The following is a 20,000-nucleotide window of genomic DNA, read 5'->3' on the forward strand; positions in this document are numbered from 1 at the left end:
AAATTTTAACAAGCTTGCATAGTTAGGTCGTCCTCGTGAACTGATCTGCTACTTTATTAATGATTAGACTGCAATACCAGCCTCAGTATTCTGTTTACGATCTCCAGTAGCCTGTTATCTTTCCCCAATAACCGTGTTGTCAGTAATACCATTACCCGTTCCGCGAACAACTATACTCTGTTTTTTTTCATCTGTCCACCCGCCTGTGGTGTTTGCGTGTGGTAACACTGCGTCCCGGGCTTTAGATAGTTACGCTATGTGTAAGTTTTAGGTAAATAAAAGGATATCTGGATATACATTTGCAACTGAAAAGTGTTTTAATAATTTACTGTATGCAAATTACACCGTTAATATTCGAAATAGAGTTATTATTATTGTTGAGTGTAAGCTGAATGTAACTATCTAAAGCCCGGGACGCAGTGTTACCATACGCAAACACCACAGGCGGGTGGACAGATGGAAAAAAAGAGAGTATAGTTATTCTTCGTACCTCCATCGCCGTCACTGGTGACCTCTTTTTCATCCTATTTGGAAACAGCTGATGAGATTCTTGTATGAATTTTCATTTTCGTTCCGATTTATCCGGCCTATCTTGAATCGAATATAGAAGTTAGGCCAAAGAAAGGCCAAGTTCGGGGATCTATGAGGTCATTCAGCGCCGAAACGGAAATTGACAGTAAAAGGTTTGAAAGGTGTAAAGATGGGAGGAAGATAATATGAAAGATGGGAGGTAGATAATATGAAAGATGGGAGGAGATAATATGAAAGATGGGAGGTAGGAAGTAATATGAAAGGAGGTACAGTAAAAGAAACGAAAGGGGTTGCAGTTAGGGGCCGAAGGGACGCTGCAAAGAACCTTAAGTAATGCCTACATTGCGCCGCACGACGTGCACTGATGGCAATATCCCTTACGGGGGATCCAATAAGGAGTTTAGCTTCCTAGTGTGGTCGTTGTGTGTTTGAATCCTTCGAAGGTGGTTTCTTTAACACAAAGTATTAATTAGACGAGGTTTACTGGAGGTTACACCTAGAATCCTCTTTCTTCATTTTGTATGATAATTTTTAAACATTAGAGAATGCAATGGCTATCATATTTAGCCTAATTGTTGTAGAATTTCGTTGAAAAGTATCTTGTTTAATAAACTCCTTGTTTTTATAAATTGATAGTTTTATGCTGACGAATGATTTCCTATCGCGTTCATTTTATCTATTCTCTCTCTCTCTCTCTCTCTCTCTCTCATGGTTGTTTTTCGACATAATATTTGTTCAGGTGAGAGCGTCTGCTTCTGTTTTTTATCTTTCTCTAAAAAGTATAAGTACAAAACAGTTGCCAATATTTTCACCTTCGTCTTCCTCCCGCAGGGTCCGTGGAGAATGGAAACCAACAAGGTCAAGTACACCGGTGGGTGTCACTGCGGCGCCGTTCGCTTCGAAGTGTACTCTACTCCAGTTCTGAACGTCATAGACTGCAAGTAAGTCGCTCGTTCTAACACGTTCATCTAAATCTTAAAGATATTTTTCTCCGAGATTGCATGCCGTTCTACAGATATTGGAACGAAAGTTGTGCGTTTACTCTGACTGAAGGAGTGTGGTCTAGACTAAAGTACTTAGCATTTATAAATAGTTTACTGCAATGCTGTAACTTGAGCTTCCTGTATATATATATATATATATATATATATATATATATATATATATATATATGTATATATATATATATAAAACTGAATCACGAAAGTTTGGAACGTGATAAATGCATAAATAAAGGTAAAGCCTCGAAGGAAAGTGAACACACTGCTAAGTAAAGGACGTTGAGTCGAAAGATCGTGCAGCTACTCCAGTGATTCACTTTCCTTCGTGGCTTATACCTTATATATATATAATATATTATATATATATATATATATATATATATTAACTATATATATATATGCATATGTATACATACATACGTACATGCATATATATATATATGTGTCTGTGTGTGCACGTGCGTGTGTTTTAACATTACAATTGCGCTAAGTAAGCATATCAACTTTTACTGGTAATTCTTGTTCTCAACCTTTAGTCGCATTTCTCGGAAGCTGTATTTATCCTTGTAGGGAGAACTTCGTGAGAAGAACGGAAGCGAGCATCACTTTCAAATTCCGGTGTCATTCAATGCACACTTTTTGAAGCATTAGAATCCTGCATGTCAGAAGAAATGAAGGAATTTGTAAACCGTAATGAAGATACGATAACATTGCTCTATGATATGAATCGTATACGTTAAGAAACCGTAATAGATTTTGCAATGGGAGCTTTTTTTAATGTCCTATGACAATTGTGGCCTACAATTAATCAGTCTTTTGATTTATTATTCGAATGTTTCGTAGATAGTAACCCCCAAAGGGTTTTAACCCGGTATGTAGCCACCTTTACGGCGCGTGTTGTACAAGCCCGGCGGGAATGGACCGTAAAATCATAAACAAAAGACTATCAATATCATAAAGATAATGACCCCTAAAGAAATATCAGTCCTAGATAATGTCAAGAATTTGTAATTATCTTTTGTATTGTTTCTCGAATTAGGAAGCTTCTACAGAGAACGTTCATGTCGTCATTACGAAACGTGATTCCGAGCCGGGCGCTGCATTCAGGCATTGTGATATCGCAAGATGCTTTGTGGTAGACAAAGATCGGGAATGTTTTACCAGTCGCATTTTCTGAGGCTCCTGAGGGCAGTCGGCTTGTCATTCTTCCAAATAAGATCATTCCCTTCAGTCGTCCCTAGCATATTAAAAATGATGGTATTTATGAGCCTCAAGGAAGTTGACAGGGCTCGTTCGCTTCAGTAATCATCTCCTATTGTACAGTGATGCTCAAATCTCATGCGACATGACTCCATAGGATTTCGTTCAAAATTCACTAACTGGCAACCTAGCATGATCCATATTTATCTATTATTTCAATGCGGAAACGCGATTATTGCATACAATATGGATAAGGGGCATAAACTATTGTTTCATAAGAGTGAAATCTGTCATATATTTCAAAACTGTAAGAAAATGTCACGTGTATCAAATTTCAGAAAAAACTCTTTCGAAACATTTTCAAAACTTTCGTTCACACATCGCTGAAGCATTTGACCAAAATGAAGTCGTCATCAAGCATCAGTTCAAATAAATAAAAGAAGCACAAAAAAAAAATTGTCATAATATTAATAATACTTCCAAAGCCAACATAACATTTGAAATAGTCCTATTTGATTGCTTTTACACGTCAATGCTGAAAAAATGTAAACATGTATATACAAACGTAGAATGCGCCCACCGATATCAACGTGTGAGGGGAGCATGTGTGACGTATCTATCATTAGTGTCGGTGCAACAACAACCACCCGGTGTAACATAAGTAGGTCTACACAGTAACGACAATGAAATTATCTTGAAAACACTTACTTTACATGTGTTAGAGAAATATTTGGATTTTCATACATAATTAATTGTTATAATTCTTAAATATTAAAAAAAATTGTGGCATACTAGCAAATATTCGCCTATGCAATTATTCATTTTTCAAAGCCAAGATATTGTTCCTATGCCTAGGTGTTAGATTTCTTTAGTTTACAATTAACAGTCACATCTCTCTATTAACAATTTCTGGCCAGAAAGCAAATGAGGTTATCAACCCATTCTTGTTCTTCAAGTTACCTTATGAAAGAATAAAATATACCAAAAGTAAGGAGGACTTTTAAGAAAATATTTTAAACCAGTTGAAAAACAAGTGTTCCATACACCTTGATATTAATACTTATGATATTTCGATTAATAGTCATCTTCTCCATATAATCAAAATCATCATCATTTATTCCTCAAAGAACAGGTAATCACTACAAATAGAAACATTAGTAACATTACATCTCATAAGGCTTAGATTATTCTTTTAGGCCTATAAATCATTTTACAACATATAGGCAGCTTAAACGTAGCCTAAAACTTCAGCATTCAAAGAAAACTGGTTGTAATTCATATTCCTATTGTATTCGTCAAAAATCAGATAATCTCTACAAATAAATTTATTAATAACAGATTATATCGCAGAAGGCTTAGTTATTTTTTTAGGCCTATAAAACATTTTGCAACATAAAGGTAGCTTCAACATAGTCAAAAGCTTCAACATTCAAAGAAAACTTGTTTTAATTCATATTCCTACTTGAAAATGTTGTTATGACTGTTGAGCTTATTAGGTCTACTGTCATAATGCAGCAGACGTAGTTATGTTGATCGGTCCGAAGAGCATGTTAAGTGTGGTTTCGTTGATGGTACCGCTAACCTTACCACACCGCACTTTGAACTTAGCAGCGTAAAAAAAGAAAATCAGTTCAAATCACACAGATTACGAATTATACCAATGCATAAAATTGATCATATTTATATAGCCATAAGGAAAATAGGGCTAGCTGTGAATTCACAAACTTTTCGACATGTATGCCATTAGGAAAAAAGTATAACACTACTTGGCAACATCACGTTGAGTCTGAGAATCTGGACGATACAAAAAGAATCATGTCGCATGAGATTTGAGCACCACTGTACATGAAAATGCTTGTGCTCAAAGATTTACAATTCACATTGAGAAACTTGGGAATTCGTTATAAACCAAAAGGGTCGCGTTGGCGTCATCCTTTGGCAATGGATTCTACATTTTATGTTTTATCTTGGGAAGCCTTCCGGCATTCCTGTACTTCATGGTGACTACTAAAAGACCAAATAAGCACCAAGGTAGGATCCTGCATATAAATTGTGAGGTGAAATGTAGCATTTCACACACACACACATACACACACACACACACACACACACACACACACACACACATATATAATATATATATATATATATATATATATATATATATATATCATTCGAGCTACAAATGTCCTTTAATATGTGGGAAGGAAATTATTTATCAGCTAAAAAGTTCCTCTTCGGTACATATATGAAAATATATCAATTCCGAGGTAGAGTGAATTTAGAAATTAAAGGACATTTGTAGCTCGAATGATATATAAATGAATCACGGTTCGATGTGATAATTATTCATATATATATATATATATATATATATATATATATATATTATATAGATATTGTGTGTGTGTGTGGTGTGTGTGTGTGTGTGTGTGGTGTGTGTGTGTGTGTGTGTGTGTGTGTGTGTGTGTGTGTGTGTTAAGATAGTTCATCCTAAAGGGACTTGCTACGATAATTAAACATATAATATTATATAATATATATATATATATATATATATTATATATATATATATAATTATAATATTTTTTGTGTGTTGGTTGTGTGTGTGTGTGGTGGTGGTGTGTGTTTAAGATAACTTCTCCTAAAGGGGAATTGCTCGATAATTAACTATATATATATATATATATATATATATATATATATATATCATCTGTGTGTGTGTGTGTAAAATTCCTTTTTACATGTGTATTTGCATCCTAATATGTACTTTCACCAGTTTGATCTATATCTGATACTGCTTTGTATATTTAGTCTCATCGTGCTCTGCAGATGTGTTGAATATCACATAAAATGAATTCTATTCGTGTCTCGCAGCTGCAGCATCTGTGTCAAGAAACAGAACAAGCACTTCATAGTTCCCCTGAATGAGTTCAAATTGCTCCAAGGTCACGACAGCCTGAAGACCTACACCTTCAACACGCACCAGGCGAAGCACATCTTTTGCACCACCTGTGGGGTGCAGTCCTTCTACATTCCTCGCTCCAACCCCGATGGATACGGTGAGGCTCCTCTAGTACTTCTTCTTTCTCCTGCACAAAGGATTCTTCGCTTTGTGTTCAGACCTTTCTTTCTGGCGTGAAATGGTATCTTGTTAGCGAAAATACGCAACCAAAGTAGTATAGATAACTATTCTCCCTCCCTCTCTCTCCTGTCAAACTTATTAAAGACTGAATATTCGACTGACAGACTTGGTGAGGAAGACAAAGGACGAGATATTGTTTTGTTGCTGGCATTTATATAGCATTTGTTTTTATCTCAGTTTTTGGTCGATTTCCGCCTTTAATTGCGTATGCCTTATGAGTTATTGCAATGGTGACTTTTCACGAACATATTCGGACATTTTACGGAAGCATAGTAATTTACGTTGGTAATTGTTCACTTTTTGTCTAATATACTCATGTGTGTGTGTACGCTTGCTTGCGCACAACTGCCGTTAAAAAAAAAAAAACAGCTAAAATTGAAAAACTACCAAGGTTAGTCTGCCTTATTCTAATTCCACTAAAACCTGCACATTTTATATAGAGTACTCTATGTATGTAAGACTCTTCCTTCGATCGAGGTTCGCTTGTGTATCCTTACCTTAATGGTTTTCGAGATAGAAGGTGAAGAGCGGGGCTACTTAGCCACAAAGGAAGTATTTTCATAGTCCCACAATTTCCCGAGTGAAGATCTCCTTGCGTAACGTTTCCACTGCCAAGTTCCTATCGATTGCCTTTCTTTCTGTCTGACTTTTTTTTTACACAAGAACTTGACGTTATGTAATGCAGCTGTTTTATGGACTGACTTAGTGCCCTAGGCCTAGATAAAGGAGGTCTGTTACCCCAGTCACTAAGTAGTACGTGATGTTATAGCCTTTGTTGGTTCAACAACGTGCCATCACGATTGCTACTGTTCAGCACCTTCCATCCCTTAAGTGATTACTAACATTAATTCCTCTTTTATGCCCAACCAGGTATAGCTGTCCACTGCTTGGACAACGGAGCGGGGAGGAAGGTCAAGACAGAAAAATTCGACGGAAAGAACTGGGAGCAGTTTATGACGAAGAATAAGCACATCGCAGATTATTCTAAAGAAACCAAGAAATAAAAGAAAAAAAAAATTAAAAATCACGAACACTGGCACCTCACGAGGTGTCCCAACACCAAGAATTACCAGCATCTTTTCATCTCTCTTCGCCGTCAGTGATGAAAGAAAGAGGCCACAGTTCATTTTCAAATGGCGTTCTCTTTCCTGTGTCTTCTAGCAGTACCAAGAGATTTTTTTCTTTTAATGCCCCAACGTTCTTTTTGGTTTCAACCATGTGCATTTTTATTTGGGTCACACAAACGATCAGCAAATTTACCGTGAAATGCCTAGGATTTACTCATTCTTAAAGGGAACTGGAGCCAGTAATAAAAACTGCACGTAAAGTCATCCTCTCTCTCTCTCTCTCTCTCTCTCTCTCTCTCTCTCTCATGTCTTGAAGACTTCAAAAGTGAAGAATACACATAAATATGACTTTTAATTAAAGATTTCCTTTCCATCACTCGACTTGCTTATGAGATTTCTTCTAAGCTTTTTCCATATCATCATCGTTCGGTGGTCTTATTTGCCAAATATTTTTCCTCTACACTTTCTTGTATTTTCTCCTATAAGAAAGCTCCTGTCTTTGCTCTTCTTAGAGTAAATTTTAAGTTTTGGCATGAAGAGAAATGTAACCGTCAGGGCAAGCTTTCAAAAACATTGGAATATCACTTGCTTTATGAAGCACAAACTTCGACTGGCTTTTTCAATACATAAACGTAAAATTATCATTGAAGTTCATTAAGAATCATCAAAATCATTATTACTATTGTTAAAACACCATCATTTTAGTTTAATATTGCAAGAATGAAAAATTAACGATTTATTTATTTACTTAAATATTGCCATATCAAGATTGTAATAAATATTTTATTGTAAATTTTGCTTCTCATTCCTTACTAAAAATAACCTGATGAGAGACTGAGAAATTTATATTCCAATAATCGGTTCTTAATAACACACACACACACACACACACACAACACACACACACACACACACACACACACATATATATATATATATATATTATATAATATATATATATATATAATATATATATATATATATATATATATATATATATATATATATATTAGTTTAAATTCATGCAGCCTTTGCGTATTGACAGAATTTCGGCATGCTGCAAGCATTTTGACCACCCATATTACGGAATCTAAACGGACGTTTTAGTCTAATTATTTGCTAATATCTCAGCACTAAAGACATGAATCCATGAACAAAAAAGTTCAAACCTGGAAGGAATGGTACCTCCAGCTCCAGTGCCAGTGAACTCTAGTAGTCCCATGAAGGGGCCCATGAACGATTGTCGTTATCGACTTACACACACACACACAGTACGGACGATCTCCGCACCACCGACTTCAGTCTGAACAAAGATTTTGTCTTGGGAAGACATGGCATCATTCTAGAAGAGGCGTGCTTGATACCGTTATATCGCCAGACGAACCCATACATTGAACGACCTGTGTATAACAGACTTACGTCTCAAAGCCAGCAACCTGGTCGTGACACTTTCTTGCTGAGATCGTTCAGACCACGAAACCCCGCCCACTTTTGCGTTCAGACAAGCGCATGCCCATGTTTTTGCGAACCATACAGACAATCGTTCAGTGTATGGTGACCTTAAGTCTGCAGGGAAAGCGAAGTTGCCTCACAGACGAATTTTGTTCTGCTACATATGATGGGTGCCTCTTCTATGATGGCAAAAGTGATGCTTATTCTGTCACACGGAACAAATTGGTTACTAAATAAACGAAAATTCTGCAGCTACTACTGTTTACTTACTTTGTATACTTTGGTGATAACATGCAAAAGAAGTCAGTAATCGTACTCATGTTATTATGGTTTGTCAAAACCGAAAGAATATTAAGTCAAATATCTCTGAAAGTAGGTATGTAACGCTTTTCGTTAGACTAACTTCTACTTAGATTGTAGTTATTACTGAATTCTAATTGTTATGTAGTCTAATCGTGTAAATTTCAAAGAAATACTAGGTGTAGCGAATACATCCTGGACCTTCTATTGGAGTCACGTGACTCACGTCACGAGTAAAGAAAAAGTTTCACACTAAACTATAAAACTAGCCAGACATATCTTGTACTTGTGTTCGCTCGTGGTAACGCCCTTCCCCGCGCTGGTATTCAGTCCAGTACGAAATGTAGTGCGTTTTTTTTATGGAATTTCTGGATATTTTTTGACGAAATTATGTGGAGAAAATCTCAGCGTAAGGGCCTAGGAACATAGTACAGTGATTCCGAACGATGTTCAAGGTAAGTTGACAGAACCTTGACTCCTTGAAAGCCTTCGCATGGGCTAGCTTACTCTAGGCTAGGCCGTAGCATCGCGGTAACATATTGCTTTTCAGTTAAACCAATTTTAAGTCTAATAATTGGTAACTTGATTTCGATATGTTTTCTTCCTGTAAATGAAAAAACCGTTGGACAAATAATGCAGGTAGTACCTAACTTATGGTTGTTACCATTCAAATCGTAAATTTATTAGTTACCTACCCTTAGTGGTGAATGTAAGGTGCAGATGTGAGCACGAAGATATAAGTGATTACTTATTTTTCGGCAAAACAGTAAAGAAAATGGTGCATCTAATGAAAGAATTTCGTCTTCTGTGTATATTTTCACTTGCATCCCCAAGGAACTGGTAGTGCTACTCACTGGAGCTTTCCCTATGTTTAGTACCAGCTCCTAAGGATGAACTTAACAACGGGAAACTGCAAATTTCTCGTTACTATCTCCGTAGATTTCCCTTATTATCTTACCTGTACACAAGTTATCTACATTGTTTAGCCAGAAAATTATATTAATACCTAGCCTAAATGAATTTTTTTACTGTCTGATGTACTAATTACTACATTTACCAGGTTTCGAAATGACCTCATATTTTTATCCAGTAGGATGGGCAGTGTATGAGAATTTTACAAAAGGTATCCGTAACTGGATATGGCTCGTTTCCAGAAATCACCCATTTCGGTAAATGATCATGTACAGTAAAAATTCGTTAGGCTACATGTAGCCTATCTTGTTAGCAGCTGATGTATTTTTAGATAGGGACATCTTGCATATCTTCACTTATCAGGAACATAGAGGGAAAAAGTGGTTTATGTGGTTGGGGAAAACAAAACAAGTGAAAGAAGGAAATGCATTGAACCATGAATCCAGCTTAACCCGTGGCACCAGGCCATACCTGGTAGGGGAGGAGGTTTACCCCATGGACCCCCAACCTAACCTAAACCTAACCAAACCTCGGGTGCTTGATCCTTACCTAGCATGGGGAGGCTTTACCCTCTCTGGAGTCCCAAATGTAAACTAGCCAAGGGCACCATGAAATAATAGGTTAACGTAACCCAAGTGGTACTTTTTAGTTTTCTGTTTAAGAAAAACTTTTGAGATGACTTTGTCAGCACTTTTTCTGTCCTTAGATCTCAAACTACTTGAGGCTTGACGGCTGCAAATTGGTATGTTGATCATCTACCCTCCAATCGTCAAATATACCAAATTGCAGCCCTCTACCTTCAATAGTTTTTATTTTATTTTACGTTAAACTTAGGTGCCAGTAATGCATGCCACCACTGGGCCATGGCTAAAAGTTATATGGGCCACGACTGAGTTTCATGGGCTGTGAATGAAAGTTTCATATGGCATTAGGTATGTGCTTTACAGAAAACTTATGCTTTACTTAAGGCCAAAATTGCATTCCAGAGTTGAAATTAATTACTATTTCCTCTCTTTTTCTGTCTGCTTCAAATGTTGGTGATGTTATGGGGACTACATTGTGGAAAAACACAAAATGTGTGACAAACAAGGAATTATTTAGTCTAACCTAAGTTAGGCATCAAGTCCATACCTGGCTGGGGTGGAGGGAGTAGATTCTAACCTAACCTAGCCAAGGAGGTACATATACATTTAAATGGAGTTGCAACATAACTTATGTTTGATTCATATATACTCTTTACATATACTAGATTCTTAAAAACTTGTTATACATAGTACAGTAAGTTCCAGAAGTGAAGCGACAAATCTCAGAATTGATCGTACTTCTTTAGGTAATTCTTCAGAAGCAGCCCGCACTGGATATTAAAATAAATAATCACCTACATGGAAAGAGCATGTGAAAAGCAATATAAAAAGCATAGTCATTATATGAGAGATTGAACGGGGTGGAATTAAATGAGCTTGGTAAGTTTTTACCTTGAATTTTTCTTAAGTCGGGAGAGGTGTTTCCTCTACGGTAATGTTTACTTTTAATGAGCCCTCTAACATATTTTCTTACGCAAAACAACCAGAAAGGAGTGCTTTGCAGCAATAATAATAATTGGGAGCACCTACTGATTCGTGGGCCCACTCGACCGCCGACCGAAATCGGTGGAAGAACACCAAAGCCAATATGGCGGCGATACCAAAACAACAACAAACAAAGTAAGGAGCGATGTGTGCTGTCAGTAAGGTCGTAGCGGAACGGCGCTTCGCGCCTGATCCGCATATTTAAAGATTCTTGGCAAGCACGGCATGTACGGCAAGAGGTAATATTGCGCTGCGCGCACTACCCACAGGGTTTACAGTAGGCTACTTACCGTGGCAGATAGATTTGGGTGTCGCATCGCTTACACCGACGTCCTTTCGTCACTACAGAGCGATCACACCTGAAGGCGTTCCTGTTGTAGACGATCCGACAAATAGCTCCACAACACTCGCAGTTTTTTTAGCTGTAGAATTAAATTATGTCTCTGAGCATATTCAATCACAACTTCTTTACCACCACCACTAGACAAACAATGATAAAATTCACCGTAACCCACATTGCACTGCAAACAATCGGTAGGAAATCGAAGGTCTCTGTCAAAATTAATGCCAGAAGGGCCAGCCACTACCTCTGCCATAGCTACAGGAAGACAAAATGCCGGTTTTTGCTTCATTTTTCGAGTATTCAGTCAAACAAGGATACCAGTGGACACTGGACAGGTAACTTTATTACTCCGCTGAAATGCTAGTGAAACTTAGTTTTCGACTAAAGTTGTTCGTAATTGGTTATGAAACCCATGACGTCATAACGATATCACACCTCTCAGCCAATTATGAGTAACTGGAACTGCTTTTGTTTCCGTAAGAAAGTAAGTTAGAGGGCTCATTAAAAGTAAACATTACCGTAGAGGAAACACCTCTCCCGACTTAGGAAAAATTCGAGGTAAAAACTTATCAAGCTCATTTAATTCCACCCCGTTCAATCTCTCATATAATGACTATGCTTTTTATATTGCTTTTCACATGCTCTTTCCATGTAGGTGATTATTTATTTTAATATCCAGTGCAGATTGCTTCTGAAGAATTACCCTTCTTTAGAAACTGGTGGGGTTGCCAGTTAGTATATTTTATTCCAATTATTGTCATCCTCTTTTTATGATAATACGTATCAGTGATTAACTGTATAAGCACAGAAAGTATTTCCCCAGTGAATGACCAATGTTAGTTCAATAATTGTTTATTAAATGGGAAAAAAAAATTCCCCATCTGTGGCTCTCAATGTGTGATATCAGGCTTTCACCATCGAGTGGCAGTGGCAGCAGGAACCGAGTGCATAAGCATTGGCCTAATATTATTTGTAGATTAACTTTCGGATTTATAGCGTTATATCGGAAGTTATTAGGATTTCTTTTGATAAAGCACAGAGAAGTTTAGCATCTGATTAAATGAAATATAAATAAGACACAAGTTAGTGTAAAAAAAAACCCAAGTTATATGCGCGTTTAACATTGGCTACATGGTTAGGCCTATTTCAAGAATCAAGGAAATATATTTTCCAGCTTATCAGATAATGATTTCATCGAATTCCTCAATTGTGCAAATTTTTGCATGTGGAATTGCATTCAGGGTCGCATCAAACAAGTATTTTCGTAGGTTTCCACCCTTTTTTTCAGTGCATAAGTGAGACTATTCTTGTCCAAACGATCCGGTGTGTGAATACACTTGGCGAGCATTGTTTGTTCCGATACGTATACAAACCCTTGGTCCTTTAACAATAGGAAGGTACTTAGCGGCAAATGAACCAGTCGTAAGCTTCGAACAAGGGGGTTCAGTAGTTAACTACTTGTCTGGCAGTTGGCGGTCAGCTTGACTGTGAGGAGAGGAGTCACTTTGCTTTTGGCCGCGTAGGTGGATGGACGTGTCGCTCGCCTCTCTGCCTGCTTCTTGTTGTATGCTTTGTTTGCTTCACTGCGTGAAGGCTTTTTTCTTTCCCTTTTACTGTGTGTATTTGTGCAAAGATATACGTAAGTACGTGTGAGTTTTTGTATACAATACAGTGAATTTTGTGGTTTTTGAGATTCGAAATGGAATCCCAAGAGCTGGAGAGACCCCCTTGCCCCCCCATCAGCCGCAGATTGTGCCCTGGTGTGGAGGGCCGTAAGTGTGGGGCCTTTCGATCATCTGTTGAGGTTGACCCTCATGAGTTTTGTACTCGGTGTAAAGGGCAGGAATGCTCTCGCATTGAGACATGTGATGTATGTGTTTTTTGGTCGGAGGAGCAGTAGGAGCGCTATGGGGGGAGGAAGAAGCCGCGTAAGCCGGCCAAGGAGTCGTCAGAAGGTTCTCCGGCTATGCCCTTAGTTACGGACACGTCTTCTTTTCTCCCTCCATCTCAGCTCCCTTGTATGGCTCCTTTTCCTTCGGGGGAGGTTTCTCGCTCCTTCTATCTCGATCAGTAGAGCATGGAGGGGGTGGTGAGATACCCTGACATCCAGTTGTACTCGGGGTCCTCCGTTCGCTCGGGGTGAGAACTGTCCCCCCCCAGGCGAGGGGAGACCCCCCCACTAACTCACCCGACTTTTCCTTCCTCAGATCTGCTTGCCATGGGGGACGATCTCGGATGGGCCTGGTACTCGCTGGGGCTTCGATGGGTACCGACGGTTCAGGGGCTACTGAGTAGTCACCTGGCGAGAGGGGCCATGCCGGTAACGCACGGCCCGACCACCATGACTACCATGACGGTGTCCACACTGCTCCGCCGCACCTGGTGTACACCCAGCACGTAGCCACAGTGACCCCAATAGCTGCTGGGCAGGCGCCGCTGCCAGAGGTTATGATGCCCGCTTTGACGCCGCCACCTGGTTTTGCCGCTCTTGCTGCAGCCCCGGACTTCCGGTGTCCCAAGAGCTCTCCCCTGGACCTGCCTCCTGTACAGAGGATGCCGCTGGTTCCTGCCCCGCATCCTGTTCCTGAGTATGCTGCCGCTCCAGTGCCGGTACCAGTTCCTGCCGCCGTCGCTCCTGCCCGTGGTGTTGCTGCCCCCACCCCAGGTCCTTCCGGACAGGTGCAGTCGGGCCCTGTTGCTTCGGCAACTGCCCTGGCTCCGTCCTGGATGGAAGACCTAACTGTGGTCCTGAGGAAGGTGACGAAGAAGAAGAAGAGGAAAATGTTGTCGTCGTCGTCTGCCGCTGCTTCCCCTTCAACTTCTAAGGCCCCACAGCCGAAGAAGAAGAAGGTTGCCTCCTCCCCCCCAAGAAAGCTTGTCCTGAGACTTCTAAGGGTCCGTCCCACGGGAACCTACGCCAGTCCTCCTGTTCCTTCAGGAACAGGGCCCGTCTCTCCTTCTGCAAGGAAGAAGACGGGGACCGGAGGAGCGCCGGCTAACACCGGTACCTCCTTGCCTGGCGCCAGAGGTTCTGTCTCGGCGCCAAGTACCATCTCGGCCTCTCGTTTGCGAGAGTTACCGAGTGTACGGTCACAGCCAAGACCCAGGCAATCGAGTCCGCTCGGCGCCAGGATCCAGGCACGGAGCGGAAGACTGGCGGGGGTCGCTCAGGCGACTCCTACCAGACCAGAGGTCGCTCTCGTGGCGATCCGTTGGTACCCAGGGTTGACGTGACGGTCCCGGACCGGTCGCGGGCTGAGGCGAGGAAGCGGTCCCCTCAGTCACCTGAACCAGCCTCGGCTGGTCCAAGCGGCGTGACGCGCCTTGAGGACAGGCCTCGCTCCCACCGCGACAGCGGACTCTGCAGGTCCCCTGACCGCCACTCCTACCAGGGCCGGGCGGAGAGGGGGACCAGCAGCAGCTCTTCTGACACTCAGGACCGTCGCCGCTGTTCTCGGTCCAGCCGCTCGAACAGGCCTGAAGGTTGATCGCCACCGTGGGTTGGTGATCGCCTGCAGCCCCCTCAGCACACCGGTTCTGCCAGTGGGCACGGGGGGAGCATCAGGTCTTCCTCTCCTATCCCTTCAACTTCCTCGGGTTTCACTGGAAAGAGCGAGGCGATCAGGAGTGATTGCGAGGGGCGCACTCCTCACGATCCCGCCACGACGCTCTACGAACCTGGCACGGTCCTAGGACCGACCAGATCGTATGCGTAAGTGGCAGGAGGAGACCAGGAGGGGTCTGTTGTGGTTCCTCCTGTGGAAGGAGGAGGGTCTCGGGAGGCATTCTCTCTGCATGGGCTTGACAGTCCGTCTCCGCAGGATGCAGTCACTCCGGAGATACAGAGGTTGTTCTCAGAGGTTATTGCGCTGATTTGTCAGCACAACGACCTCGGGGAAGGATCGCCGCTCCCACCTTCCGAGCCCACATCGGGTTTGGAGTCGTTCTGGGAACCCAAAAAGGAACCCAGGATGACGGTGGGTCTGCAGTGAATCGGCCTTGGCTGACAGTGTACTGAGCCAAGTGGATGCTCTTCTCCGGACAGGAGGGTTTGCTTTGGTCCTGTAGGTCTTCCAAGCTCCTTCCCCCACCTCTACCACGACAGAGGCGCTTCTACGTGCCTTCAGAGGACCCTCTGCCACCCAAACAGGTTAACTCGGAGCTAGCTAGGCTAACTCCAGTGGTGTCTCTGCAGCAGCTCCTGTCGGAGAACCTCTGGTTGTCGCAGCAAGAGGCACTTGCCTTGGAATCTACTGCAATGGCAGCATTCCAAGCAGTCATCTGGATGGACCTTGTGGTCCCTCACAGTGTCGAAAGCCGCGGCCTCCTTGGGGAACATCACTCCTGAAGGGGATCTGGCTTTTGTGAGACTGTGCCAGTCTGGAGGTAGGGCCATCTCCTACCTGGCCCACCAGACAGCTATCCTGTGGGCCAACCTGGCCAACAGGGCGGCTGGGCATGAGGTGGCCCTAGGTCTTCGCAATGGACCAGTGCGAAGTTCCTCCTCTCTCTTCCCCAGAGAGATGGTGGACGCTGCGGTGGAACAGCGGCGCACTGACGACAATGACTGTCTCGTTCACCAGGCAGTCTCCAAGGTGGCTGGGCAACCTCGGACGACTGCGGCTAAGCCCAAGAGTTTAGCTAGCCCTTCCTCTGCGGCCAAGACGATCGCCTCGTCGAAGCCGAGAGGAAAGACTCTGCCTTCGACTTCTGCTGTAAGGAGTGACCGCAACCAGCCCTCCTCCCAGTCCTTCTCTCGAGGAGGATCCGGGAAGAAGAAGTCGAAGAGAGGAGGGAAACGCTAGGGATGGCGTTCCCCCTCACCTGCTGCCGGAAGTGGGGGGTTGCCTGGCGAGCCATTGGGCAACATGGCAGTGCTACAGAGCGGAGACCTGGATAGTGAACGTCCTTCGGGAGGGATATTTACTACCCTTCAAGTCTCGGCCACCCCTTACCTCCAACCTGGTCCATCTGCAAACCTACGTTCCTGGCTCGACCAAGGATGTGATGCTTCGGCAGGAAGTAGAAGCCATGCTGAGCAAACGTGCTGTGCAGATCGTATGGGATCAGTCGCCGGGCTTCTACAGTCGACTTTTCGGCACCCGGTGATAGATCTCTCCCCCTTGAACCGATTCATTCGCCAGACTCAGTTTACGATGGAAACAGCACGTTTAGTGCTCGATTTCATCAGGGAGAATGACTTCATGCTTTTGGAGGATCTGAAAGATGCGTATTTCCATATACCAATCCATCAATCCTCCAGGAAGTACCTCCGCTTCATCCTCGACGGGACGGTTTACCAATTCAGGGTACTTTGTTTTGGTCTCTCAACCGCCCCACAGGTGTTCATGCGAGTGTTCACACTGGTGTCGGCTTGGGCCCACTTGGTAGGGATACGTCTTCTGAGGTATCTCGACGATTGTTTAGTCCTGGCAAGCTCCCGCTCGCAGTTGCTGCAGGACAGAGATCGACTCCTCGAATTCTGCCGTGATCTGGGGATTGTAGTGAATTACGAGAAGTCAGACCTCAAGACCAAGCAGAGGTTGAAGTACCTGGGTATGCTGATCGACACGGTAGCAGGAAGAGTCTTCCCTGCAGATTCGCGGATCAGCAGGTTCAGGGAGGCAGCAAGACAGTTCCTGTCTCTACAGGAGCAACCAGCTCAGCAGTGGCAGGTCGTGATCGGTCACCTGTCGTCTCTCGAGAAGCTAGTCCCTCACGGGCGTCTTCACCTGCGGTCTCTTCAGTGGAGACTAAAGGAGTGTTGGTCACAGGCAAGAGACCCTCCCTTCTTCCCCGTGTCCCTCATGGAGGAGGTGAGGCAGGACCTAGCCTGGTGGCTGGACGACGGGAACCTCGTAAGAGGGGTGCCTCTTCGCATTCCCCCCGAGATGTTGCTGTTCTCAGACGCATTGACCGACGGATGGGGCGCACACCTGGAGGTGTTGCTGACTGCAGGCGTGTGGGACCATCGTGACAAGCACCTTCATATCAACGTACTGGTGCTCAAGGCAGCGCTCCTCGCTCTCCAAGAGTTCCGGGACTGTCTGGTGGGACACTCGCTGGTGTTGATGAGCGACAACACCACGGTAGTGGCGTACGTCAACAAGGAGGGGGGCCTAGTGCCCTCCCGCTGCACCAGTTGACGTTACAGGTACACGAGTGGGCAGTGGCACACTCAGTAGAGCTGTCGGCCTGCTACATTCCAGGCAAGAGGAATGTGGTAGCAGACAAGCTCAGCCGTCGTAATCAGGTGATAGGAACCGAATGGTCCCTTTATCCAGACGTGGCGGAAAGGCTCTTCAATTGTGGGGGCGTCCAGTCGTGGATCTGTTCGCCACCCAGCACAACAGAAAACTCCAGGTTTTCTACTCGGTTGTGCTGGACCCATGGGCAGCTGCAGAGGACGCTCGTCAACATCCATGGGACAACCTCTTCGTTTACGCCTTTCCCCCGTTCTGTCTGATTCGGATGATCCTGGTGGCACCCAAACGGCCTCAAGCCGTTTGGTACCCGGACCTGCTGGCTCTGCTTGCCGAAGCACCGAGAGAGATTCCCCCCTGGCACAACCTCCTGTGCCAGCCACATGTAGAACGGTACCACCGGTCCGTCGAGTCCCTGTGTCTTCACGGCTGGCTGTTATCCACCATCTCTTGCGAGCGAGAGGCTTTTCTCGCAGTGCAGCAACGGAGATGGCTGGATACCTCAGACAGTCCTCTGCAGCTGTCTACCAGGGGAAGTGGTCTTCAGCAGGTAGTGGATTTCCTTGTCTTCCTTAAACTGCGAGGTGTGGATATCTCCTCTTCTTTCGAGATCTCCCTCCTGATGAAGAGCTTCGAGAGGTCTTGCCCACCCAGGGAACTCAGGCCCCCAGGGTGGGATGTGACTCTCGTCCTTAGGAGTTTGATTTGCAGACCCTTTGAGCCACTCCGAGAGTTGTCAGACAGGGATCTGACCCTCAAGACCCTCTTCCTGCTGGCCCTGGCATCGGCGAAGGAGTAGGGGAACTTCGTGGTCTTTCCTTCGACGTCAAGCATTCCAGGGGATGGGGATCCGTGACGCTCAATTTCGTCCCGAACTTCGTAGAGAAGACTCTGAATCCTTCTGTCCCTGACGACCGGTTCGAGTTTCACGATCCCCTCCCTGAAGGATTTCACCGTTAATGATGTGGATGAGATGCTGCTTTGTCCTGTGAGGGCGCTACGACGCTATCTGAAGAGAACTCTGCACCCTAGGCCTGAGTGTCGACGCCTCTTCGTTAGCACTGGGGTTACCAAGAAAGAATTTTCCTAGAACACACTTTCTTTCTGGCTGCGCGAGGTGATCAGGAGGGCGTACAACACGGATGGTAGTGACGACACCCGTACCCTTCGTCCGAGAGCCCACGAAGTCAGGGGTATTGGTCCAACCCTTGCTTTCCGCAAGAACTTCTCCCTGGTGCAGGTTCTGAAGGCAGGGGTTTGGGCCAACCAGACCACCTTCACTTCATTCTACCTTTGGGATATTACCCACAGGTCCTTGGACACTTTTTCCTTGGGACATGTGGTGGCTGCTCAACAAGTTATGTAGTCTACCCAGCACCCGAGTGGACAGAACAGCATCGCATCCTTGTGTGACTGCATGAATGGACGAGTGAATGAGAGTGTGATGGCTTCTCTTCCTCTTTCGTTCTTCTCCTCTACCTGTGGGCAGAGGGCCACGGTCGTCACCACGCTGAACAGGAGGCCGATGCAGGTAAGCAACACAACTGAGCTCCATCCTAACCCTTTCAGTAGGGATAGGAGTGTTTATTCGCCACTCCCCAACATGGGGGGTGAGTGGAAGCCAACAAGAGACAAATCCATGACTTCATTTTGACTCTTGAAGTAGGAACTAGTTCTTGCCTCTTGCTATTTATAAGAGGTACGCTTGCCTCCCTCTTATAAATTTGGTCCAGAAGTCTGACCACTGATCCTGCGGTGCACACCCCGATCAGCTGGGCAGAGGCTAGGATCCCTCCCTGTGCTCTTATGACCAGGGAGGGAACCAAGGTAGGACGAACACCAGTCTGTTCATAAGACTCAGATTCCACCCACCAAGAAGTGAGTCTTCCTATTGTTCAAGGACCGAGGGTTTGTATACGTATCGGAACAAATAACAATTTGTCGGAAATTGTATTTTTTCCTAACTATACAAACCTGAGGTCCTTTACATATAGTCCCACCTCATGCCACCCCTCACTCTGCATTTCCTGGGCCTAAAGCAAAGGGACTCCTCTCCTCGCAGTCGAGCTGACTGCCAACTGCCGGACAAGTAGTTAACTACCGAACCCCCTTGTTCGAATCTTTCGACTGGTTCAGCTGCCGCTAAGTATCTTCCTATTGTTAAAGGACCTTAGGTTTGTATAGTTAGGAAAAATACAATTTCGCTTAAGACTCCTTTTAAGTTTGTATAGTTATGATTTTTACAATTCGACACATTATTTTATTCGATATATGTATA

At 43.7% G+C, this 20,000-nt stretch overlaps 1 protein-coding gene and 1 long non-coding RNA gene across 7 annotated transcripts in view; both read left to right on the forward strand.

Annotated features, from left to right (window-relative positions):
* LOC135196145 (centromere protein V-like) overlaps positions 1 to 7,737 on the forward strand; it is a 71,422-nt gene extending 63,685 nt beyond the window's left edge. For all 6 annotated transcript variants that reach the window (XM_064222700.1, XM_064222697.1, XM_064222696.1 and 3 more), the window contains exons 2-4: positions 1,363 to 1,472; positions 5,610 to 5,794; positions 6,748 to 7,737. In XM_064222700.1, the coding sequence (XP_064078770.1) occupies positions 1,375 to 1,472; positions 5,610 to 5,794; positions 6,748 to 6,881 (417 nt within the window). In that variant the 5' untranslated portion in view covers positions 1,363 to 1,374 and the 3' untranslated portion in view covers positions 6,882 to 7,737. The remainder of the gene's footprint in view (positions 1 to 1,362; positions 1,473 to 5,609; positions 5,795 to 6,747) is intronic.
* Positions 7,738 to 7,962: 225 nt separating this feature from the next.
* LOC135196148 (uncharacterized) overlaps positions 7,963 to 20,000 on the forward strand; it is a 98,781-nt gene continuing 86,743 nt past the window's right edge. Inside the window, exon 1 of the long non-coding RNA XR_010310335.1 lies at positions 7,963 to 9,151. This is a non-coding gene — a long non-coding RNA (uncharacterized LOC135196148). The remainder of the gene's footprint in view (positions 9,152 to 20,000) is intronic.

The sequence above is a fragment of the Macrobrachium nipponense genome, chromosome 17 (genome assembly GCF_015104395.2).
Source record: "Macrobrachium nipponense isolate FS-2020 chromosome 17, ASM1510439v2, whole genome shotgun sequence".
Taxonomy (NCBI): Eukaryota; Metazoa; Arthropoda; class Malacostraca; order Decapoda; family Palaemonidae; genus Macrobrachium; species Macrobrachium nipponense.